At 40.9% G+C, this 27264-nt stretch overlaps 1 protein-coding gene across 1 annotated transcript in view; it reads left to right on the top strand.

Moving 5' to 3' along the window:
- The window catches only part of mdga2a (MAM domain containing glycosylphosphatidylinositol anchor 2a), a 1018846-nt gene that overhangs the window by 411553 nt on the left and 580029 nt on the right, over window positions 1-27264 (top strand). The window contains exons 5-6 of the mRNA XM_072270903.1: window positions 2588-2720; window positions 23727-23996. Coding sequence (XP_072127004.1) covers window positions 2588-2720; window positions 23727-23996 — 403 coding nt within the window. The remainder of the gene's footprint in view (window positions 1-2587; window positions 2721-23726; window positions 23997-27264) is intronic.

The raw sequence follows: 27264 nt of genomic DNA, 5'->3' as shown, positions 1-27264 counted from the left end.
CCTTTCATACAGCCACGTTTAATCCATTTAGAATGATTTACTAACTCCTCTGTTACTTCTTCAGCGATGAATTTCAACATTTTCCCAAAAGCATGATGACCAGGTTAACCAAAGTTAACTGAGTGTACTTCTGTGTTCCTGTAAAATTATTATTTTTAGAAGTTATCACTAACAAGGAACAGAGACAATGACAAAACATTGTTGTGGAGTATTTTGTTACTCTGATGCTACTGCTGTAATATTTTAGTGTGGTATGTTTCATTAGAGTGTCAGTCAGAAGGTATTCCAGGTAGTTTATGTGACCTACTTGCCCAACTAATTAAATCAGCAAGAACAGAAGCAGAGGCTTTGAAAGTAAGTGAACTTTTCAAGTTTAAAAGGACCCAAGATGCATGAAGTCTAGCAAAATAATAAGGCCATGTTACCCCAGATCTGTCCTCTCCAGCTGCTTACCCAATGGATCACCCAGTTAACCTCCCCTCAGTCTTCTGCTCCAGAGTTGTAATTTCCATTGGAGTCTCATTCACGCTAATTCAGTCTGACAATTAAAATGATTTACTCTTGAACCTGGGTAGATCCCAGAGCATAGTACATACCAAAACTCAGCCGTTTCACAAATCAACCTCAGCTTGTATTCTCCATTTTCAAACCACAGGTAAATGAGCTGAGAAATATTGCAGCAAAGTTCAATCCTAGTGTATGGTTTTAATCAAAGATGGTGAGGGAAGGAGTTGAATATAAAATATTGCAGTTTCTGCATAAAGTGAAATGAAAATAAATAACTTTCAGCACATCAAACAGCCTTGGTGAATTGAAATACATAGGATTAATGCTTCAAGCCAGGGACTCTGTATCAGAACAGTCAATTGGTCATCAACTTGAAGCATTAAGTCCATCTTTCTCTCTGGAAAATACCCTAAACTGCTCACTGTTTGCAATATTTTTATATAAGATGAGCAATCCTAATCATCAGCCACCCTTGAACTTCAGCTGAATTCGGATAATTACCTGTGTTACCTTTTGCTGTTCAAAATATTAAAAAAGTGTATGTTTATTTTCTTAAAATCAATACAACTGACGAGCTTTATCAACATTATATTAGCTCTTTGCAATGCATGCTGTTAAGATGAAATTTTAAAATAAAGTTCAATTTGAATATAACTAGAAAAATTGACAGCATGCAATTCATGTGTAATGCTCTTGTGTCTTAAAATTATGTCCTCTTAAATGTTGTTTTGTTTACAATTTACATGTAAAATTCATTTATAAATGTTAGACTAGGCATGCAATCATTTTTGGGTCGACTGGGAAAATTGGCCGGGGTATATCACTTTCACACATCTGATAACTGCTTGATGCAAGATGCATATCTAATGACATCATTCAGTACAAATGGACTTTTCCATATTTATGAAGAGAAATTGACTGTTGAAGATGTGGGATATTAATAGATGCAAATTAAAGACCATGGACACTAGATTTATTTTTTTCAGTACTCCACTTTTGTCCAGAAACATCACTGACAGTGATGGCAGTGTGTCTATATTGTACAAGGTTCTGTGATAACTGGCCCCCTTTATGAGCTGGTAGCTCAAAGTGGCTTGTGTCTATTTGCAACAGGGGAATGAATCAGGTCACAACACAGTGGAAGACCATGTGAACCCCCTTCACTACGTTTTCCCTCAGCTCCTTGGCAAACGTTTATGCTGCTTTCCTCTGAGTTCTGACTCATTTCCCAAGGGTTCATGTGACAGTGATATTAGATTAGATTATGAGGACACGCAGTCCTCTTTGTTATCGTCTTTGAACTGCAGAAGAAGCTGCTATCAGGAAGGTAGCTGAAAGATGGGGAAAAAGCTGAGTAAGGTTTTTGTGCTTATTTCAGGATGAAACAACCACAATTATTTTTAACCTTATTTTCATTAATTATGCTTTTTCTTGCGGGATTTCAGATTGAATAGTTTAGAGTCCAAAAGGCAGTGAACTTGTTGCTTGTGCCTGTGCCTGCTACATGTACAAATGAAATGATGCACTTAGAACTAGAGGTCCTCGAGGTTAAGGGTGAAAGGTGAAGTGTTTAGGGGAATATGGGGGGGATCTTCCTCACTCAGGGGGTGGCGAGAATGTGGAACAAGCTGTCAATGGAAGTGGTGGATGCGGGTTAGATTTCAGCACTAAAGAGAAATTTGGATAGGCACATGGATAGGAGGGGTATGGAGGGCTCTGGGCTGAGTGCAGGCCAATGTGACTAGGCAGAATGATAGTTCGGCATGGGCTAGATGGATTGAAGGGTCTGTTTGTACACTCGTATTCTATGACTCTATTTACTTGTGCATATGACAATTTTGACTTTTCTTTCTAAGCATTACATTCTTTTTGAAGTGTAAAATGTGATCAGTTGAAGAATATGATTTACATTCACACAGTAAAGGTTTGATATTATTGGATATTACTTAAACCCTTTCCATCTCAAAACCTCACTTAATAGCTTTGATTATTGCACTTTAACCAGTACTGATTTCCATTATGCTTTTAGACAACTTTTACAATCAGCTGATTTGAAATCAATGTTTGCTTTTTTAAACAGGGCGAAATAAAGATTCTGAAACTGAAGAATCTTCGGCCCAAGGATTATGCAAATTACAGTTGCATCGCATCAGTGAGAAATGTTTGTAACATCCCCGACAAGATGGTCTCATTCAAGCTCAGCAATGCGACAGGTAGGTAGTGTTATCAGTTCGTGTAGAAAGATGATGCCTGTCCGGTCACAGACTTAGTTCTCTTGATACGCATTCTGCATTGACCAAGCTTTTTTTTTAAGATTTATTGTACTGCAGAAAGAACTCTGCAACTCCTCAGTGTGCAGGACTACACAAGTATAAAGTGATAGGCTTCTAAAAGGAACTAATGATCGATGTAAACATTTGGAATGGGTATAGGGTCATTATCAGTCTCCAGCATGCCATCCACGCTGTGTCAAACTAGTGTCTTGGTTGTATCAGTGTACTGCACAGAGCAGGCAGTTTCATTTTTAATGCTGACAAAAGAGATTGCAAGTGTTGGAATCTGGAACAAAATCATACTGCCAGAAAGGCGTAGTGGTCAGCTCAAGGCTTTACAGTACATGCGGCCCAAGTTCAATTCCCGCCACTGCCTGTAAGCAGTTTGTATGTTCTCCCTGTGGCCACATGGGTTTCCTCCAGGTACTCCGGTTTCCTCCCACAGTCCGGAGACATTCTGGCTGGTAGGTTAATTGGTCATTGCAACTTGACCCATGTTAGGCTAGGATTGAACCAGGCGATTGCTGGGCTAAGTGGATCAAAGGGCCAATGGGGTCTGTTCCACACTGCAGCTCAAGAAACAAATAAACAAAACTGCACAGTCTGTGGCAGCAGTGGGGTTAAGCTGATGTTCTAGACTGAGATTCTGCATCAGGATTCAGAGAGAAGCATTAACATTGCCAGCATATAGCAGGAGGATGGAAGGGTCGGACAGAGTTGGTAGGTCGAACAAAATGAGGGATGGGGTAGGAAATGGGTAAGTGGAACCAGATGAGGGAGGGGATGGGAAAGGTGAACAAATTGAGAAGGCAACTAGGTGGGCAGGTGAGTGTGCATAGGAGGAGAGTGCCGGGGTGGGGGGGGGGAGAGGAGGAGGGGGACGAGGGGTGTAGGTTAACTGAAACTGGAAAATTCACTGTTTTTAACCTTGGAAGCAGAATCAGAATCAGAATCAGGTTTATAACCACTAACAGATGTATGTCATGAAATTTGTTGTTTATTGGCAGGAATACAGTACAATAAAGAAAATATACTATAAATTACAGTAATAAATAATACTATAAAAAGTTTTGTAAAAACTGAGCAAAAATAGCAAGCTAGTGTTCATGGATCCATGGACTGTTTAGAAATCTGATGACAGAGGGGAGAAAGCTATTCTTAAAATATTGAGTGTGTTAAATCAGGCTTCTGTACCTCCTCTCTGATGGTGGTAATGAGAAGAGGGCATATCCTGGGTTGTGGATGCCGCCTTCTTGAAGCATAACTTTTTGATCATGTCCTCACTGCTGGGAGGCTAGTGGCTGTGATGGGGCAGGCTAGGTTTACAACCCTCTGTAGCTTTGTCCAGTCCTGTACAATGGCTCCTCGATACTAGATGGTGATGCAACCAGCAAGAATGTTCTCTGTGCTACATCTGTAGAAATTTGCTAAAGTCTTAGTGACGTGATTTTAAGCGTGGGTAGATTCCTGTGCATTGCAATTGGATTCTCAACTTCCTAACTGGAAGACCTCAATCTGTGCAGATTCGTAATAACATCTCCAGATCACCGACAATAATAATGGCACACATCAGGGATGTGTGCTTATCCCACTGCTCTACTCTCTCTACACCCTGACTCTGTCTGGCTAGGCACAGCTCAAATGCCATCTATAAATTTGCTGATGATACAACTATTGTTGGCAGAATCTCAGAGGGCATACAGAAGCATGATATACCACCTAGTTGAGTGGTGTCGCAGCAACAACCTTGCACTCAGTGTCAGTAAGACCAAAGAACTGATTGAGGGCTTCAGAAAGGGTAGGTAGAGGGAAATCAAACTAATACTCATGGAGGGATCAGAAGTGGAGAGAGTGAGCAGTTTCAAGTTCCTGGATGTCAAGATCTCTGAGGATCTAACCTGGTCTCAAAATATTGATGCAGCTATAAAGAAGGCAAGGCAGTGGCTGTACTTCATTAGGAGTTTGAAGAGAGTCTGGCACAGAGTCCGGCCCTGTAGCTCAGAAGGGTAAGGAGAGAAAGAGGATGGCAGCAGTGATAGGGGACTCTATAGTTAGGGTGTCAGACAGGTGATTCTGTGGACGCAGGAAAGAATCTCGGATGGTAGCTTGCCTCCCAGGTGCCAGGGTCCAGGATGTTTCTGATCACGTCCACAATATCCTGAAGTGGGAAGGTGAACAGCCAGAGGTCGTGGTACATATTGATACCAATGACATAGGTAGGAAAAGGGAGGAGGTCCTGAAAATAGACTACAGGGAGTTAGGAAGGAAGTTGAGAAGCAGGACTTCAAAGGTAGTAATCTTGGGATTACTGTCTGTGCCACGTGGCAGTGAATATAGGAATAGAGTGATGTGGAGGATAAATGCATAGCTGAGGGATTGGAGCAGGGAGCAGGGATTCAGATTTCTGGATCATTGGGACCTCTGTTGGGGCAGGTGTGACCTATCAAAAAGAATCTGAGGGGGACCAATATCCTGGCAGAGAGGTTTGCTGAGGCTATTGGGGAGAACTTTTGGGGAGGCTATTGGGGATTGCTGAGGGGTGGGAACCAAACTGAAGAGACAGAGGAAGGGACGGTTGGCTCACAAATAGAGAAAGCTTGGAGACAGTGTGAGAGGGAGGATAGGCAGGTAATAGAGAAGGGATGCGCTCAGACTGATGGTTTGAGATGTGTCTATTTTAATGCAAAGAGTATCGTGAACAAAGCAGATGAGCTTAGAGTGTGGATCATTACTTGGAGCTATGATATTGTGGTTATTACAGAGACTTGGATGGCTCAGGGACAGGAATGGCTACTAAGAATGTCAGGCTTTAGATGTTTCAGAAAGGATAGAGAGGGAGACAAAAGAGGTGGGGGCATGGCACTGCTGATCAGAGGTAGTGTCATGGCTGCAGAAAAGGAGGAAGTCATGGAGGGATTGTCTACTGAGTCTCTGTGGGTGGAAGTTAGGAACAGGAAGGGGTCAATAAATCCACTGGGTGTTTTTTAATAGACCACCCAATAGTAAAAGGGACATTGAGGAGCAGATAGGGAGACATTCTGGAAAGATGAAATAATAACAGGGTTGTCGTGGTGGGAGATTTTAATTTCCCCAATATTGATTGGCGGCTCCCTAGAGAGAGGGGTTTAGATGGGGTTAAGTTTGTGAGGTATGTTCAGGAAGGTTTCCTGACACAATATGTAGATATGCCCGCAAAAGGAGAGGCTGTACTTGATCTGGTATTGGGAAATGAACCTGGTCAGGTGTCAGGTCTCAGAGGGAGAGCATTTTGGAGCTAGTGATCACAATTCTATCTCTTTTCCCATAGCATTGGAAAAGGATAGGAACGGAGAAGTTAGGAAAGTGTTTAATTGGAGTAAGGGGAAATATGAAGCTATCAGACAGGAACTTGGTAGCATAAATTGGGAACAGATGTTCTCAGGAAAATGTATGGCAGAAATGTGGCAAATGTTCAGGGGATATTTGTGTGGCGTTCTGCAGAGTTATGTTTCAATGAGATGGAAAGGATGGTAGGGTATAGGAACCATGTGTATAAGGGCTGTTGAAAATCTAGTCAAGAAGAAAAGAAAAGCTTACAAAAGGTTCAAAAAACTAGGTAATGATGTAGTGTATATGGATTGCAGCAAGGCATTTGATAAGGTACCCCATGCAAGGCTTAATGAGAAAATAAGAAGGCATGGGATCCAAGGGGACCTTGCTTTGTGGATCCAGAATTGGCTTGCACACAGAAAGCCAAGAGTCGTTGTAGACGGGTCATATTCTGCATGGAGGTCGGTGACCAGTGGTGTGCTTCAGGGATCTGTTCTGGGACTCCTTCTCTTCATGGTTTTTATAAATGACCTGGATGAGGAAGTGGAGGGATGGGTTAGTAAATTTGCTGATGACGCAGAGGTTGGTGGTGTTGTGGATAGTGTGGGGGGCTTTCAGAGGTTATAGCAAGACATCAGTAGGATGCAAAACTGAACTGAGAAGTGGTAGATTAGTGTGAGGTGGTTCATTTTGGTAAGTCAAATATGATGGCAGAATATAGTATTAATGGTAACACTCTGGGCATTGTTGAGGATCTGAGGGATCTTGGGGTCCGAGTCCAAAGGACTGTATGGTTAAGAAGGCATACGGTGCATTGTCCTTCATCAACCATGGGATTGAGTTCAAGAGCTGAGAGGTAATGTTGCAGGAATATAGGACCCTGGTCAGACCCACTTGGAGTACTGTGCTCAGTTCCGATCACCTCACTACAGGAAGGATGTGGAAACTATAGAAAGAGTGCAGAGGAGATTTACAAGGATGTTACCTGGATTGAGAAGCATGCCTTATGAGAATGGGTTGAGTCAACTTGGAGCGACAGAGAATGAGAGGTGACCTGATAGATGTGTATAAGATGATGAGAGGCATTGATCATGTGGATGGTCAGAGGTTTTTTCCCAGGGCTGAAATGGCTAGCACAAGAAGGCATAGTTTTAAGGTGCTTGGAACTAGGTACAGAGGAGATGTCAGGGATAAGTTTTTTATGCAGAGAGTGGTGAGTGCACGGAATGGGCTGCCGGCGATGGTGATGGAGGCGGATACGATAGGGTCTTTTAAGAGACTCCTGGATAGGTACATGGAGCTTAGAAAAATAGAGGTCTATGAGTAATTTCTAAAGTAAGTACATATAACCATATAACAATTACAGCATAGAAACAGGCCATCTTGGCCCTTCTAGTCCGTGCCGAACTCTTACTCTCACCTAGTCCCACTGACCTGCACTCAGCCCATAACCCTCCATTCCTTTTAAACGACAACATCGAACCTGCCTCAACCACTTCTGCTGGAAGCTCTTTCCACGCAGCCACCACTCTTTGAGTAAAGAAGTTCTCCCTCACGTTACCCCTAAACTTTTGCCCTTTAACTCTCAACTCATGTTCTCTTGTTTGAATCTCCCCCCACTCTCAATGGAAAAAGCCTATCCACGTCAACTCTATCTATCCCTCTCATAATTTTAAATACCTCTATCAAGTCCCCCCCTCAACCTTCTACATTCCAAAGAATAAAGACCCAACTTGTTCAACCTTTCTCTGTAACTTAGGTGATGAAACCCAGGTAACATTCTAGTAACACACATCAAAGCCACCGGTGAACGCAGCAGGCCAGGCAGCACTTCCAGGAAGAGGCACAGTCGACTCCCACATGTTTGGCACAGCTTTGTGGGCCAAAAGGCCTGTGTTGTGCTGTAGGTTTTCTATATTTCTAGATTCTGTTTGACACCTAAAGCACTCGAAAACTTCTACAGATGTATTATGGAGAGTATTCTGACTGGCTGCATCACCGTCTGTTATGGCGAGGGTCAGGGAGGGGCTACTGCACAGGATCAAGGGAAGCTGCAGAGTTGTAAAATTGTCAGGTTCCTCATGGAATACCAGCTCCCTCGAATCCAAGATGTTGAATGTGTTCAAATAGTCAAGGAGCGGTGCCTCAGAATGGTGGTGCCCATCATTAAGGACCCCCACCACCCAGGACATGCCCTCTTCTCATTGTTGCCATCAGGAAGGAGGTGCAGAAGCCTGAAAGTACACACTCAGTGATTTAGGAACAGCTTCTTCCTCCCTGCTATCCGATTCCTAAATGGACATTGAACCCAAGAACACTCTCTCATTACTTTTTATTTCTGATTCTGTAGTACTTGTTTAATGTAACTATTTAGTATACGTATCTATAAATACTGTAAATCAGTTTTTTCCTCTATTTTTATCATGTATTGTACTGTTGCCTCAAAATTAACAAATTTCATGACATTTGCAGGTGATATTAAACCTGATTCTGATTCTGACTGACTTCGCAGGAGAGTTACCAAATGAAATTTGACACCAAGCTGACAATAGCGATGTTAGAGCAGGTCATAGTGTCCTAAAGAGTCTAAGATGCATACAGCATGGAACTAGGTCCTTCAATCAACCAAATCAACATTAACAACCATTTACATTAATCTTATACAAATCTCACTTTATTCTCCCTTATTCAAATCCACACTTCTGCATCCTTCACTACGGCTTTGTAAAAGATGCGAGTTTCAAAGGGGAAATCAGGGAGAAAGGTACAAATGTTGGGTGGTTTGGGGAAGGAATTCTAGTTTTTGATCAAGGCACTTGGTGAAGAGATAAAATCAGGAATGACTAGGAGACAAGAATTGGAGGAGTGACGGATCTTATCAGCTTATAGAGCTAGAGGAAGTTGTATAGTGATAGGAGGAGGAAGCAACAGAGGGATTTGTAGATAAAGATAAGAAAATTTCATTTGAATAGAAGGCAGACTGAGAAGAAGCATAGTCCAGTAGTACAGATCCTGCCGTACATGTGGACTTGCGTTCTAATTTTGGGGAAATCTGCATCTGGGGTTGCTCTAACCTGCCAACTGTGAATATTATTTACTACAGATTTAATCCTCTGCAAAGCCAGATTCAGACTAGTGGGTAGACATGGAGTGATTGAAATAGATTTTGTGATTTTACGATACAACAACCTATCTCCAGCATGTAGGCAAGATTCTACTGCTGCACTATCCTACCACTGAACTACTTGCTTAGCCAAATGGTGAAAGTGTTGTATTGGTATTAAAGAGGGATTTTGCCTGATGTGTCTGCCACATTGGGAGCAATTTGCCATGGAATCTACAGTGTAACAAGGACTGCCATTTCTGTCACAGTACCGTGGTTTTCTGTGTCCCAAACAGAGCATCATAATAATGCAATCATTGGCCATGATAACCTTACAAACCCAATTCATATCAGTGGGATCGATGTATCTTATCGGGGCATGCTTTCCATTTCTTATGCACATAACGATTATCTTCTTGAGGCTGATAACATCGTGTCTGTAAGCCATTCACTAAACTAATAGCCTTGCTCATATAATTGAAACTGACCTCATAGTTCTAATGTCCACCATTGATTATTACCTCAAACTCCAGCATATATCGTTCTGTCTTGCAGATCAATTGTATTTCCTAGATAGATGTGTTAGTGTGATGGGGTTTGAAATATAACTATGTTTTTCCCAGGCACTGCAATTTTATGAGTATTATTGATATTATTCAATACGAGTTGTCAGAGGATGTAGGTTCAAGGTCATGGTTCTGCAGTTTGGAGCCTCACAGGGATGAGCTGTAAAACAATAAAACAACACAATGAATTTGTTTATAATGGCAACATTGGGACAATTTGCAGTTGCGTTTTGTAGATAGGTAGTTTTCAAATGTTTCTACTAGTCAAACTCACTGATATATTGCACTTCTAATGGGAAATGGTCACTGTGGGTTTTATGAATGTGAATATGAACTGTTTGAGTGCTGATCTTTAAGGTAGCTTTCAGAATAGAGTTGATTTTCCTGGTAATGTAATATTGAAATATTGACACATAATGGAAATTATACTTCAGAGCATTTGGAGTTCAAATAGATTTTAAATGCTTTCCCTGGTTTCCACTGCAATTTAGCAACCTGGAACACTTTTTAATTGAACTGTACCATCCGATACTTTTCTAATAGAATTGATTAACTAGGTGGAATATAATCTTTTTACGAACACCATTTTTAAAATATGCTTTAAAAGTCAAACTCAGACTCAACTGGGCCAGACAGATCAACGATCAGAATAAATATTATGCCCTTCGATTGAACTCTGGGATATCTATCTGCGAAGGCTTTGTCATTGAAGATATCTGTCCCTGCGTCATTTGAAGTATCACTCACACTCTGTCACTCACTCTCTGTTCGTTCAGCTGCGGCTGTAAAACAAGCAATTTTGAGATCACATGCTTCAGCCATTCCTTCATAGTTTTGGAGCTTGTGGAGGGTCAAGGCAATCTAGTGTGAGAAGGGATATAAGCCAGTGGCAATTGGAAACACTCCTTCTGTGACCAGCTTCCAAGAAAAGCAATGCATGCTGATGACTGGAAGAGCAACTCAGATTGCTGAGTTGATTACTACATGGGTGAAGCTTACAAGCATAGTGAGCATCTGTTCAATAATATATCTGTGCAAGGACAGTGGTCACTGTTGTCCTTGAAAGATGTTTAAATATACCCAGTTCGGCAAAACTGCGATGATTTGTGTAATAATTAACTGTCTTCTGGTCACAAGCAAAGGAAGCAGTGTTTAGCTCTCAAAATTCTATTGCTGTGGTTGATTCGGGATCATCCCACTGCATTCGAGTGGCTTTCCATGTCCCGCTTAGCCTTATGATCGTCAGTAGCGATAGATATAATGGCATTAAATAACAACAAGTGCTAACTGCTCCCATGGATTGTAGGGGTATGCTCATACAAGTTTGTTAAATCAACTAATTTCATTTTGTCGAAGTTAAGACAGGAAGCCCAAAGGGGAAAAACCCTTCTCTTGGACACCCTAGATGGACAGAAAAACACACCCAGACAATAACAAAAGTTGTGCTTTTCTCTGAGCCTCAACTGAAAAATTATGCATTTGAAGATGTGGGAACTCATTAAAAATGAAAATCATCCCACCTTCAGAAGGATGTCAGTTGAGGTACTCACATAACCCAGCTGCCTTTAAAGATAAAAGGTACTTTTGTACTTTTTTCCCATTATCTGCTTTGTGTCTTTCTAAATGACCTGGTTCATTGAATGACTCTGACTTTCAATTAACCAGACTAATATATTTTTGTATTATTAGTAATCACTGTTACTTTGAGAGTTGAAGTAGGATTTAATTCTGAAATAGCTGCCAAACCTTTAAACTATGTGTTGGTTTATATCCTACTTACAAAGCAAACTGAAATATTCCAATATTCATTTCATGGTACATCACTTTGTATCCTTTTAGTACGTAATGTACTGCATCACCAGCCATATGGCAGAAGTTTTGCCAGAAATATCCTTCTATAAATTATGTACCCAGTGCTTGTCTAAAATAAAAACATGAACAGCTGATTTACACAGCAGGCCTTTCAGCCACTGTGAAGGAAAAACACAGGTTATTATATTTGCCAGTTCTTGCATTACTACCAATACACAACTTTTTATTTGACAGCATAAAAGAGCATCCCATTATAGAAACTCTGGGATAATTTTAATGAATGCCCAAATACGATTGTAAAATATTAGGTCTTTATAATTATGCATCATTCTTAATATTTGATATTGACAGATTATATTTAAAAGAGGCAAGAATTTTGCAACTTTGGTAAATATACAGCTGTGGTTAAATGGCTTGTTTAAGTTATTGGGAGAAGGCAGGAGAAATGAGAGGAACAATAGAACAGTCATAGCAGAATGGACTAGATGGGCCAATTAGCTTAATTCTGCTCGCATTTTCTTATGCTCAGATTGAAGAGACCCTTGGTCAGAACTTTGTCAGATAGGTCTTTGACCTGAACCTTTAACTCTGACTCTTTTTCCATGGTTGTGACTGACAATGTATTTCCTTCATTGGCCCAACTTGTCCTTTATGACATAAAAAACAAAGACAATTGTGCAACCATCTCAAACAACAAGTTCTATAACTTTATCATGCTCGTTGATAGTGAGACCGTATCCCTTTATGAACTGTACCATGTGACCATCCAACCTCAGTAGGACAAAGTGAGAATTAGACAGACTGGAACCAATTGCTTGGCATGGCACACTGAAAATGGAATGCCTTGTTTTTTGTTTGTAAGTTATTTAGTTTAATAAGGTACTTCATTATTTTAACATACTAAAGATCCTCTGGTATCGTTGAATATGATACTGATAAAACTATTATATAATGCCCATAAAGGATCAGAAAGATGATCTTTCCGGAGACAAGTGGAAAGAAGTTAGTATCAAATCACAGGATGAGTAGGGAGAAGGGAATATCTCTGTAAGTCCGAGAGTAAACAAAACATGAGGTCATCTTGTCAGTGGGTGCATGGGGATAATGGACAGTGGAGAAAATGTTTATTTCGTCACAAAAGCAATGAAATGAGGGAAGTTAGAGAATGAGAGTACAAAGGAATGCAAAAGCTGTGAAATGCAGAGCCACAGGACATGCCCAGTGTGTCAGGCCGTGTTAATAGAGAGAGGAGAAACTGAACCAATATCATAGTGTGATACTAACAGAGAACATTCAGTGACCTGAACTTGCAGAATATGTTGAGTTTAAAAGGCTGCATTATGCCTAGATGGGAGATCAATGCTGTTCCCCGAATTTATGTTCGGCTTTTTTAAAACAAATGTAGGAAGCGACATTACATTGTAACAGTAGATGGAGAATTAAAGTGACGGGCAGGTGGCAGTGAATGCTCCTTTCTGTGGACTGTGGGCTGAGCATATGTATTCTGCAAGCACTCACTGAATTTGTGGTTCGTCTCACCACTAAGAAGTTGACCATGTTGTGAACCCCAAATGCAATACACCAGTTTGCAAAAATTGCAAATGAATTGTTGCTTTGCCTGGAAGTAATATTTTGGTTGCCGAAGGGTGGAAAGGAACAAGATAAAAGGAAAGGTGTTTCATTTCCTGTGCAACTGTACGAGAACTGAGGTACTCAAATTATAATGGAGCTAGATTATGTAGACTTTTCCAACAGCAAATATGTCTAAAATTAGATGGCATAGGTGTAATAAAATTGGAAAGAAGTTTCAATAGTATGTGGGCAGATTTCCTTTTCATCCAGATCATTGTTGGAATTATGTACCTCAGTGCTCATGCTGTTGCATAGGACAGAGTTGGACTGGTCTGACATCGAGCTGAAATAAGTTCAAGTGGAACAAAGTGCCTCTTCTGAATTGGATGATTCTGTGATTACACTTCAGATGGTTGAATTTAACCACCTTATCTCTCAGTACTTGGAGAAGGTAGGGTATATAAATCGTAGAATATTCTGTAGAACAGTATACCACAGTCCAGGACCTTCGGCCCGCAATGTTGTGCCGACCTTTTAACCCACTCCAAGAGTGATCGATCTCTTAAATATCCCTAATGTATCGGCCTCCTCCACCATCCCTGGCCATGTGTTCCATGTAGCCACTCTATTATATAAAAAAAACCTCTGATATCATTGTCTTTGTACTTTCCTCCAGTTAACTTAAAAGTATGTCTTCTCTTATTAGGCATTGCCACCCTGGGAAAAATGTGCTGGCTATCCACCCTATCTATGCCTCTAATCATCATAGATACCTTGATTAAGTCTGCTCTCATTTTCGTCATCCCAAAGAGCAAAGCTCCAGCTTGCTTAATTGGCTCAGAGGAATGAAAAACACAAATGATAGAAAGAAGAATTTTAGAAGAGTTTAAGCAATGAAGTGAGAGAAAAAATATGCAAAGTGACAGGGGCACACTTCAATTTGTTTAGCACTTTCAAGAGCACCCTGTTTCGAATCTAAAACACTGGCCGAGCTTGTGTGTGTCTGTGTCGGTGGGGCACAGTGAGCGCAAGGTGAGAGAAGCCACTGTTATCCAGAGTGCCTGGTTAAACACTGTGATTTCCAAGCAGCTGCTGATGATACCTTGTTGAAAGATTTTTGGGGTTCATCTGCACAATTTTAGCACTGTGTGCTGGCTGCAGAGGCAGCCGATGCATTAGAGGTGAACTTCCAAAATTCACCAGGCTCTGGAACACTGTGAGAGTGCTAGGTAATTAATTCAACACTCCTTTTCAAGAGAGCAGGAAAAAGAAAAAATAGAGAACTTAACCTGAGATCAGTTCTTAGAAATATTTTGAATTCACTAATTAACAGGGCACTTAAAATCATGGTATCATTAAACAGAAGTCCATTAGTTTTATGAAAATGACATTTTTGATAGATTTAAGCCTTTTGAAGAGGTAACTAACAGGGTAAATAAGTAGGAAGAGGTTGATGTAGTGTCTTTGGAGTTTCAGAAAGCATCGATAAGGTACTGCGCTGAAATTTTATTTCCTAAATTAAGGATTCATGAGGTTTGGTGCAGCTTTTAAGCCTAAGCGAAGGTTCAGTTAAAAGACAGAATAAAAAAAAAAGAACTAAAATGTAACTAGTGGAGAGCTATCTCTCAGCTACTGTGTTATTCAAAATTCATTGTAATCACTTCGAAGCAAACAAAATGTATCATCCCAGATCTGCTGATGAAAGAAGAATGGGGAAATGGAGCTGTCAGAAGGGTTGAAAATTCAGAAGAATGAGTAGAAAAACAAAATATTTTTAAATGCTATGAGCCAATTAAATTTTGGCCTATACAGGGACCTTGGTCTTATTCTTTAACATCTCGGCTACAATCCCATTTATGCCCCTTAATTTTTCTTTTTGCTGCCTATTCTGAAGAGCTTCCTAAGTGCTTAACCCGCTCACAAGTGATAAAGATTCCCTGTAGAGAGCATCACTCTGGAGAAATCGGCACCGGATCATTAGGGATATCGATTGGCCAGTTGGAAAGTTACCGAGCAAACTATACATAAAATGAGCAAGGCCAATCTATTGCCAGTCATAAGCACAAGAGATTCTACACACACAGGAAATCTAGAGCAACAGACACAAAATGGTGGAGGGAATCAGCAGGTCAGACTGCACCTATGCAGGGGAATAAACAGATGATGTTTCGGACTAGACCTTTCATTGAGATTCTTCATTCTCCTCCATAGCTGCTGACTGACTTGCTGACTTCCTTCAGCATTTTGTGTGTGTTCAATGCCATTGTTGACAAATTAGCCTGTGCAACTTTTTTAGAAGTTCAAGAAGTGTTTGATTAAAAAATTATTTATCAATTCAAATGCTTTGCCTTCTGGCTTGGCCAATATTTCATTAAAAAATTATCAAGACTGCAGTTCAAGGATCCTGTTTATATATTTTTGTACCAATGTTATGGTAATTGTGTTACATCTGCTGCAGAATCAGAATTACAAAGGAGAAACATTAATTTGGTTGGATTTTATTACAATGAAAGTTAATTCTCTTTCATAGTGTCATCTTGTTTTTGGCTCCACCCTTGCCTATCTATTCATGGATGAATAATGTGAAATGAGATAGTTCAGATGTTGATTTGTCCTCTTTCATATGTATGCCAAAGTTTTTAAGCTAAACATTGTTTTTAAACTGAACATCCCTCTTGATATTTTGATGTAATTGTTACCTCACAGGTTGACAATAATTCCCCAAAACAGATGCCAAGCAACACCCAATGATGAATGATCCGAAAGGAATTAATGAGTCATATTAGTTGCTCATGGTGAAAGATGTGCATTGAATTATAAGCAATAATTACCAAAGATTTCTACCATTAGAAAGTGATATCAACCAGCCAATTTATTATATTTCTTTCAGCTTTTTGTTTCTCTGTCATAAATGATGTCCACCTATTCTGTTGATTGATGTGACCCTTCCAATTCCATGCAGGGTCATTTACCTGAAGGTGGAGACCCCCAAAGCTTTGCAGTTGGAGCTTGCTGAGCTAAATTGATACAACTGTATTTTCATTAGCCTCAATAACCTCGCTCAGCACCCAGCTACATATCTTAATGATCTGTCCAAGACTGCCATAGTAACAGAGTGGCTCTTTCAGTTTTTATTGTACAGTAAAAGCACTATGAACCAGCCATATGATGGGAGCTTTTTATTAGACCTGACTCCAGTGAATTCCACTTTTGCACTGGCCTTGCGCAATGAGAATTCCCAATAGTTTGAGTATGAATGTGATGGAAAAGTAGTGCATTGTATTTTTCCCAACTTGGCTACCAGGCTGTGGATTTGTGTCACTACTTGAAGTGGTGTACAAATCTTGACAAAACAATAGACATTCCTCATCCCAAAGAACAAAGAAATGTTTTTTTTCTCATTCCAGTCCCATCATAATGGCTCACTGCTGTTACTCGTCTTTCACTTTCTAGACTTTTGTCCATCACACTTCCCTGTGGCCTAGGCTGGATAATTAAGCAGAAAGAAACCCTCCGGAGGTTATTGTGAGAAACACAAGAAGCCTGAGATGCTGTGGAATAAACGATTAAATGAAGAATTTCTAGCACTTTGAAGCAGAACTTGAGGGAATCTGTCATATTGCTGTTTGGCAGTGAAGATGAGTTTATGGTAGAAGACACCTAATGAAAATATTTCACCTGATCGATGACCTGCTTTGAAACCAGAAGGGATAGAAGTTTATAACATATATTGAATGTTGAACACATTGAAATCAATGGAACCATATTTTGGTGTTTAGTTTACAACTTACTGCAATGTCTGTTTAGTGCTTTCAACAATGTATGAATTTCTGACCCCCCCCCCCCATAAAATACCCTTCACCTGGTTGAGATCATTTAAACCCATGGACGTCTGAAATGTCAATATCTTCAGGTTAAGAAAATCGTGTCAGTCCTTTAGAGGTTTCATTTCAGTGAAAAGTTGCACTGCAGTCCCACCTTTTTGACTGTGTTGGGCTTTAAGCTGAGTGTGGATAAATAGGCTGTTTTCCCTGTGGGCGCAGCATAGTGCCATCAGAGAGGAGGTACAGGAGCCTGAAGACATGCTCAGTGTTTTAGGAATAGCTTCGTCCCCTCCACTGCAAGATCTCTGAACGGGCAATGAACACTCTACCTCACTATTTTTTGCTTTCTTTTTGCACTATTTATTCATATTTTATACAGTATACGGTATTTCTTATAATCGATGGTATATTTTATATATTGCACTGTTCTGCCTCTTCACCCTGCAGAACCTGCGTAACAGTTAAAAGGCAGAGCCAAGTTTAAGTGACTATGGAAGGCCAAGATGAGTTACTTGCAAATAATCTCTCTCTCTGACGCTCTCTGCGGCAGCATTATTAGTAAGAAAACAGGCTGATGCTTCAGGCAGGATGACCATCATATACCACAATGCACCAGCCACCCTGATTATTACCAACGGGGAAGATAAATAATGACATTCACTCCCTGCAGGCCAGATCACCCCACCGAGGAATCAGTGCTAAAAATAGACCAGAGATGATCAGCTTCGTACCAGCTCTTTCCCGGGGACTTCCAATGAGCAAGGCCATTTATTGCTTTTCCTAAAAATCAATATTAAACAGTACCAATGGTGTAACAGAAAACTAATAACACTTTACTGAAATTATTTGAAGATGTTCAGTAGATTAAAAAGGAACGCAGGGTGTCTATTGACTCTTATTGGTTGCTATTGTATAAATATATAGCGTTCATAAATATATGGGTGCAGCTTTAAAAATATCACAAAGAGGATAGTGGTTAAAATAAAGACCAAGCCAATGTGTAAAACACATTTACCTGAGACAGGGTAAAGATCCTATTCTAAGTTTTTTCCCACTTTGCATCTTATTCTGATGATCTATACCATCTGTCTATACCTGTCTAAAGATGGTTACCTACCCTACAGGAGCAAGTGCATTAGTGAATGGTTTACTGAAATCTGTTTGAGGCTTGGACTTTCCATCTTCAGTATCAGTGATTTTTCAATACTGCTGCGCAAAGGGATTTTGAAATGGGAACAATTTCAACACAGGAATAAATTTGGCCCATTGGGAACTGTTTCATCTGTTTTCATAACTACCTTGCAAGAAATAACTTTGCACTGCAGCCCACTGACACACACCCTGATTAGTATATTTTTAACAAATGACCATGAAATGATATCACGGAACTTATTTTGATCAGCAAGCATGCACTTGTATGAACTTGCAGCAACCACTGGTGCCCAACCTGCTCTTGCTCTCAAAGTGGAAGTCAGGGTCATGTTCTCATTTAGAAACTTTGCCTCAGGAACTTTGCAGGTTGTCTTTGCTGGTAAGTGCCAGCGTTGACACTGATTCAAAGTTAAAGTCAGGAAGGAAACAGCCCTTTCAACCCAAATTGTCCTTACCGACTATGATGCTTGTCTGTGCTAATCCTATTTACATCCATCAGTCTGTATCCCAGTACTCATTTCCTATCCAAGTACCTGAACAAATGTCTCCTTAACATCATAATTGTTACTGCCTCTGCAACTTCCTCTCCAGCTCCATGGCCACCTTATACAAGCTATTTGATTCATTTGGATAAAATGTACAACAAAGAAACAATGCAACGGTTCATGCATTCCCTGTACTCAAAAAACCCATCTTCATCAATAACTAGGTTTAATTTGTGTAGAAACATGTTCAAATTGGTTAACAATACATTACTGTATTTTTGTCTAGAGTCATAGTTATAGAACACTACAGCACAGAAATAGACATTTTGGCCTTTCTCGTCACTAGGTCGCATCTGGAATTTCCAGTTGGCGGACGATTTCCCTCCACGCCGCTCTGTCCCGACACTTGTCCACAACATCCCTAGTCTTGTCCAGCTTGGTCCAATCTTTGATGCTATCAGGCCACGTTGTTCTTTACTGCCTTCTTCCTTTCTTTCTCTCCACCTCTCCATATAGCAAGTCTGACAAGATGTTATCTCCCCGCATAATGTGTCCACAATAAGCAACCTTTAACTTCATAATCTTCTCCAGCAGTATCCGTGGTCTATCAACTTCAGACAAAACCCTCTCACTTGAAACTTTCCCTACGCAGATGATCTTCAACGTTCGTCGATAGACTTTCTAGTTTGTGCAAATCTATTCATCTGGCTGGTGCCATTGACCTGCATCTGGATCATAGCCCTCCAAACCTCTCCCATTCATGTATCTGTCCAAATTTCTCTTAAATCTTAAATCTTGAAGTTGAACCTGCATCCACAACTTGCGCTGGAAGCTCTTTCCACACTCTTATGACCCTCTGAGTGAAGAAGTTTCCCCTCATGTTCCCCTTTCACCTTTCACCCTTCACCCTTAACCCATTACCTCTAGTTCTAGTCTCACCCAACCTCAGTGGAAATAGCCTGCTTGAATTTATCCTGTCTATAATTTTGTACCCCTCGATTAAATCTCCCCTACATTCTTCTACTCTCTGGGGAATAAAATCCTAACCTATTCAGCCTTTCCCTATAACTCAGGTCATCTAGTCCTGGCATTCTCTACACTCTTTCAATCTTCTTGACATCTTTCCTGCGGGTAGGTGACCAACACTGCACATAGTACTCCGAATCAGGCCTTACCAATGTCTCAAGCAACTTCAACATAACATCCCAACTACTGTACTCAAAACTTTGACTTATGAAGGCCAATATGCCAAAAGCTTTCCTTATGACTCTATCTACCTGTGATGCACTTTCAAGGAATTATGGATCTGTATACCCAGTTCCCTATGTTCTATCACACTCCTCAGTGACCAACTACTCACCATGTAAACCCTATCCTGGTTTGTCCTTCCAAAGTGCACCACCTCTCACTTGTCTGTATTATACTTTATGCTTTATTGTCGCCAAACAATTGATACTAGAACGTACAATCATCACAGCGATATTTGATTCTGTGCTTCCCGCTCCCTGGATTACAAATCGATAGTAAATATTAAAAATTTAAATTGTAAATCATAAATAGAAAATAGAAAAATGGAAAGTAAGGTAGTGCAAAAAAACCGAGAGGCAGGTCTGGATATTTGGAAGGTACAGCCCAGATCCAGGTCAGGATCTGTTCGGCAGTCTTATCACAGTTGGAAAGAAGCTGTTTCCAAATCTGGCCGTACGAGTCTTCAAGCTCCTGAGCCTTCTCCCGGAGGGAAGAGGGATGAAAAGTGTGTTGGCTGGGTGGGTCGTGTCCTTGATTATCCTGGCAGCACTGCTCCAACAGCGTGCGGTGTAAAGTGAGTCCAAGGACAGAAGATTGGTTTGTGTGATGTGCTGCACCGTGTGCACGATCTTCTGCAGCTTCTTCCGGTCTTGGACAGGACAACTTCCATACCAGGTTGTGGTGCATCCTAGAAGAATGCTTTCTACAGTGCATCTATAAAAATTAGTGAGGGTTTTAGGGGACAGGCCAAATTTCTTTAGTTTTCTCAGGAAGTAAAGGTGCTGGTGGGCCTTCTTGGCAGTGAACTCTGCTTGGTTGGACCAAGTCAAGTCATTTGTGATATTGACCCCAAGGAACTTAAAGCTTTTGACCTGTTTTTCAGCCTATTTTTCCAGCTGGTCCAGATCCTGCTGAAAGATTTGATGGTCTTCCTCACTGTCCACACCCACTACACCCCCAGTCTTGTTGTCATCTGCAAATTTGTTGACCTGGTTTGCCACATTATCATCCAGATCATTGATATAGATGACAAACAATGGATCCAGCACCGATCCCTGTGGCACTCCGCTAGTTACAGTCCTCGGGTCAGCAAGGCAACCATCTACTACTACTTGTTGGCTTCTCCCTTGAAGCCAATTTCTAATCCAACTTAATACCTCATCTAGAATGCCAAGTGTTTGAACCTTTATGACTAACCCCTCATGTGGGACCTTATCAAAGGCCTTGCTAAGGTCCTTGTAGACAACATTCACTACCTTGTCTTCATCAACTTTTCTGGAAACTTCCTTGAAAAGCTCTATAAAATCAGTTAGACACTAGACACAACCTACCACACGTAAAGCCACCTTGACTCTCTCTAATTTGTCTACCCAAATACATATATATCTGCACCCTCGGAATACCTACCAATAATCTACCTACTACTGATGTCAGGTGCACCGGCCTATAATTTCCTGGTTTAGTTTCAGTAACTTTGTTGAACAACGGAAAAACATTAGGTATTTTCCATTCTTCTGGCAACTCACACGTGGCTAAAGATATTTAAAATATCTCTGCTAGGACCCCTGCAATTTCCGCACTAGCCTCCCAGAGGATCCAAGGGAACACCTTGTCAGGCTCTGGGAACTTATCCACTCTAATTTTCCTCAAGACATCAAATACCTCCTGCTATTCTGTATATGGTCCTTTGCCTCACTTTTGTAGACTCTGTCTGTCTCCCAATTAAATACAGATGCAAAAAATCACTTTAAGACCCCCAACATCTCACTCGCGGCTACAATGACCTAATTCCACGCGCTGATCCATGCCCTAAGCTCATTTGTCTTCTGAGCCACAGAGCCCAACACAATGTCAAAGACCTGACAGCTGTGGCTTTCCTCTACTAAGTCATTCCCCCCACCAGTATCCAAAGTGGTATACCTTTTGTAGAGCGGAACGTCCACAGGGGTACTCAGCACTTACTGCATACCTCCTTTCCTCCTCTTTGTAGTCACTCAGTTACCTGTGTCCCACACCGTAAAAGTAACTTCCTCCCTATATGTCTTATTGATCAACCTCTCAAGCCTCCCAAATGATCCAGAGTTCAATCAAAAATTCAACATAAGAAAATCTATCTGTAGCTTTCAGCTCTCCTCACCAAAAGCCCTGTGAGCCACAGTCTCTGCTCCCCACTGTAACACTGGTGCATTTCCACTATGGCCTCTGCCATAATGGCCACCCACTTAAAACTATCTTCCTTTTATTAGCCCTTGACAAGTGCCTAATTATGCACAATCTAATGTCTCCATGAGAACTGGGACACGCAGAATGTTCCCACTGTCTCTGCTTGCTTCTTTTGAAATCCTCCTCCTGCTGTGCAGCCCAAGGTCTCTGAGGGAACTGTGAAATACAGAACGTCTACTTTTGATTCTAAGGCTACTGAGTACAGGGAGATTGTACTCAGATTGTACCAGATTGAAATGCCAGCCAGACCACAACTAATAACCGTCAAAAACTTGAATAATGTGCTTTACCTTGATAACCTCTGATCTGCAAATTAATCTCTGATAATTTGCAACAATTTGGAAATCTTTATCGTTCAATATCTGGCTCATTGTACAACTGTTGTTGCATTGTCATCCAAGTCATCACAGGGCACCCTGTTCACTGTACCCCTGATTTCCAAACTTTGTTCATAGTCACTGGAGGCCCATTTCCTGTACTCCTCACTCACTGCAGCCCTACTCTCCGTGCTTCCTTCCCACTCACTGTAGACCTGGTTCCCGAGCTCAATTGTAACTTCTTCCATGTTCTTTTCAAATCAGATGCATTGGAGCACTTATCACCACTGTATCATGTCTTTAAAAAAAGTAGAATGTAAGTGTGTTTGGAGAACTAACGGGAATAACATTCAATAGTTCAGGAAATCTGCTGGTCCTGGATGAATGGAATTTATGTTTATTTCTGTTCGTTACATCTTTGGAAGGATGCAAAGATATCAGAGATGATACAGACAAGGTTTATCAGAACAGGCTCTTGGACAAGTACTCTGCTTGGGACTTGGTGTTTTGCATACACAGGGAGAGGTAAAAGGGCTGATTCTGTGTTGTATGGTGCTATAAGAATATTGGATTTCAACTTTAAGGTAGACTAGAGAACCTGAGTGTGTTGTTATTGGAACAAAGGTTGCTTAGGGAATGAATAGGTGAAAAGTGGTGTGCAGATCATGATGGATTTAAATTAACTAAATAGAGGAAAATTGTTTGTATTAGTAAATAGTTCAAGAACTAGTGGAAGTAATGAAGGTCAAAAAGCACAAAAGTAAGATGTGAGAGAAAGCTTACTTGTGTAGAGAATGGCGATGATATTGAACTCTGCCTGTAAGAGCAGTGGAAATAGATTAATCTGGCCTTTCAAAAGGAAATTTTAAAAATAAAACTGTGCTGGAAATAAAAGCTAGAAAACACTGCAGAGACAATGCAGGTAGGTCAGGCAGCTCTGTGGAAAGGGAAACAGAATTAACATTTTGGGTTGAGGACCCTTCCGAGCTGAACTGTTAAGAGTTTCCCTATCCATGGATGCTGCCTGACCTGATGAGGATTTCCTACATTGTGTGTTTCTCTTTCAAGAGGAAATTGGATAGCGAACTGAGGAAAAGTAAGTCGTGGTTGCTTTGAAAGAGCTAAACAATGGAGCTGATCAATTACTCCAAGGAGAGGAATCATGGGCTCGGGTCTTTTTCTCTTTTTGGTGATTCTTTTAACAACTGGTTGTTTGTAGAGCTTCCTCTCAGCACACTAAGCGTTCAGTTTTGATACAAAGTGTGTTCATTACAGTCAGGATGAAGGAGCATGTACTTACATTCAGGTTTCTTTCTCTGCTTTTGTATCTCACAGCTTCCCCTTCCATCAAGCTGTTGATTCCTGAGCAGATAGTCGTGAACCCTGGAGATTCGGTCTCAATGGTGTGTGTCACAACCGGAGGGGATCCCCCTCCTACTCTCACCTGGATTAAAGCTATTGGATCTCTTCCTGAGACGAGCGTTCTGAAGGGAGGGACTTTAACCCTGCACTCGATCAATGCCGAGGAGGCCGGGGCATACAGTTGCCTTGCTAACAACAACGTGGGCAACCCTGCTAAAAAGTCCAGTACAATCACTGTAAGAGGTACGTCAACTTGTCCGTTTAAACTAATTCAGTTGAGAACAATACCTCATCATCCGACTGGCTCTTGAGCTTCAGATGGGATGAATTGTAAACACAAGAAAATATGCAGATGCTGGAAATCCAAAACTCATGCACGCAAAATGCCAGAGGAACTCAGTGGGCCTGGCAGCACCAGATGCAGCCTGGCCTGCTGAGTTCCTCCAGTATTTAATATATGTTGCTTGGGATGGATTGTGACTGGTTTTGGTGCCCATGATCCAGGGAGGGTCATGTTGGTTAAAGGCTGTGTTCCTAGTTGTTGCATAACGGCTCCTGCTGAACAAGTCACTGTTTGGGCAAGCAGAGAGAATGGGGGCAGATCCAAATAATGAACATCAAGGTTCGCAAGAATGACCACGTAATATGGTGTCCCAGCAGAGCGACTAAGAATAGGGGTGAGAGCGAAAAGTGTGGAGGAGAAGAACATGAAAGCATCTTCTTATATCTTCACTTAGGATTAGTCTCCAACATATCATCATGATGCCTCTTGTATTGAGAAGCAGAATTTCTAGATTTTCAAACAATATCCAATAGGATTAAAATTCTAACTGATATTCTTGTGCATGTGCATCTCGGTACAGAATTTTCAGTAAAGAAGAGCAGTTTGTAAATGAACCATTTCAAAAAGGGAGATAAGATACGACCTGTTATATAGGCAACCCAATGTAATACACTACTATGACTCTAGCTCCCATCCTTCCCAATCAAAGTGGAATCCATTGTGTGTCATATCTGTGAGTGTGTCCTGTGTTCAGAGTACGGGCCCTCATATAGACAAGCATTGGCTCAATGTTTTCTATGCAATGACATTGAATATACCGAGGTCTACAAACTGGAAGGCTAGTATGGTGGAAGGTACATGAAATCTGCAGTCTAGGGAATTGGCATTTCAGAACCTAATGGGATGTATGGAGAGTGGAAAGGCAGCATTTTATGTACAAATGGCCACTCCTGTGGTACCGGTTAGACTGATGACCCAGCAACTAACATGAAGGCTCCTTTGTAAAATAAAGACACACTGACAGCTTCCACTTGAAGAAGCAGTGTGCAAGTTCCAAAAACTCTTGTTTATTAGGGTGCCTGCTACTTGAGCACCAGATACAGAACTGATGCAATAAGGGAAGCAGGGCACTTCCAGCATTTTCTGTTTTTGACCCAGGATACTGGATTGTAAGACAGAATGAACTCAAAGTGTGCTCTCTGTTATAGGTTTTTATTTTTGGCACAAGGTGAAGATGAATCCTGCAATAAACACTGGTGATCTAAAATCTCCAATAGGTACCCTCCTCTGCCTCATTCCTACCATTAGATTGTGTACAGTATTTACTGTGGGCTGTGCTATATTGCACTTCTTTGATTTCATGGAGGGTGTTTTCATGTACTTTGTATATTTTCTTAATTGTCAGTTGCAATACTGTCATTTTAATACAGTTTACTTTGACTTATTTGCATGTAATAAATACTGGTATACTTGTGGAATGTATGGAGGAGCTGCTTGAGGCCCCCACAGCAGCCTCTCACTAGGACTGACTGCAGGCTACATCATTACTGTCTCAGGTAGTTCTGTGAGCTATAAGGCACAAAGACAGAAGCAGAAACAGGAGTAGACTGTTTAGCCCTTCTGCATTGCTCTACCCTTCAATAAAATCATGGGAGACCTTTGACCTCGTGCCATTTCCTTGCACTAATCCCATACTTCTTAACAATCAGTGATCATTCAGTCATCATTTTGAATGTACAGAAGCTCTACAGTTGCCTTTAGTGGAGAATTCCGAGAATTCCAACAAATCCCAAACCCCTGGGTGAAGAATTGTCTTTTCATCTCGGTCCTGATTGGTGGATTCACTTTGATTTTGGAAATACCAGGCAGGAGAAGTATGTACAATACCCTGGCAAGCGATTGAAGAATTTGTACGTTTTGGTGAGATCACCTCCTATCCAGCTAATCTCTTGAGAGCTAGGCTCACACTGTTTAATCTCTCCACAGAACACAAACACCCCTACCTTAGGAATAAACCTATCCAAGAATTAATCTGTCAATTAGAATGCTCTTTGCCTAGTCCTTGGTCAACCATCACAATCTGCAAATATGGATGACTAAAGAATCGTTCATTGAAATTAGTTGTGCATTAATAAGTAAAGAAATTGGATTAAAAGGACAAAGTCAGGCAGATCTGCATTTATATAGTGCTTTCCATAGCCTCAGAATATCCCAAAGAATTTTATATTTACAGCCAATTTAATATTTATTGAAGTGTATGTGCAGGATGCAGAGCTGTTAACACAGGTAAGCAAGCGGAGATATGATGATAACTGCATCATCTATTTCTGTCAGTGATGCTAGCTGAGGGATAAATACTTGGCCAGAACAATGAGGAAAACTTCCACATGCTCTTTTTCAGAATGGTGTTGTGGGATGTTTTATGCTTATCTGGCCAAAGCAGATAGTTTAAAATCTCATTTGAAAGACAAATTCTAAGAATGCAGCTGGGTTTCTGCCTACAGGTTTGTTGCCAGCTCCCAGCGCAAAGTTAGAATCCAAGGGACTCAAGCACAGGAATAACACTGTTGGCTTGAGAGCTACAAGCGGCTTAGATAAATACTGTCACCTGGAAGCACAGGGATCATAAATAATGACTAAACTCAAAGGTTTTGGTTGCTTTTTCATTCATGTACCTGTCAGTCAACTCAAAAGTCACTTCAGAAACCTTCACATCATCCTCAAGGGGGCTTGACACTATCTCTGAAATTTGGGTAATACTGGCAAATCTGTCAGAAAATTGTGTGACGGAACTGAAAAGTAATGGTTACAATGCCAGCAATCACTGGTTTCAGTTCCACAGCTGGCTGCAAGGGATCTGTATGTTCTGTCTGTGACCACAGGGGGTTTCCTTTGGTTGCACCAATTTCCTTCCACATTCCAAAGATGTATGGTTAGGGTTAGTAAGCTGTGGTCATGTTGTGTTGGAGTTAGAAGTGTGACAACACTTCTGGGCTACCTCCAACTCAATCCTCTCTGACTTGATGTGACGCAATTGACGCATGTCACTGCAAGTTTCAATTACATGTGACAAATAAAGCTAATCTTTAAAATAAAATCCTCAAAACAATTTGGGCCTGCACTGAATTAACGGTGTCCAATGACAGAAAGACAGAGGCTTAAAGTGTCTGACAAAAGACTAAAGACAATGCGAGGAATAGATTTTCACCCAGTTTGTGGCTATGATTT

This window comes from Mobula birostris, chromosome 1 (genome assembly GCF_030028105.1).
Source record: "Mobula birostris isolate sMobBir1 chromosome 1, sMobBir1.hap1, whole genome shotgun sequence".
Lineage (NCBI taxonomy): Eukaryota > Metazoa > Chordata > Chondrichthyes > Myliobatiformes > Myliobatidae > Mobula > Mobula birostris.
The sequence above is the reverse complement of the archived record's forward strand: the minus strand, read 5'-3'. Positions and strand labels throughout refer to the sequence as shown.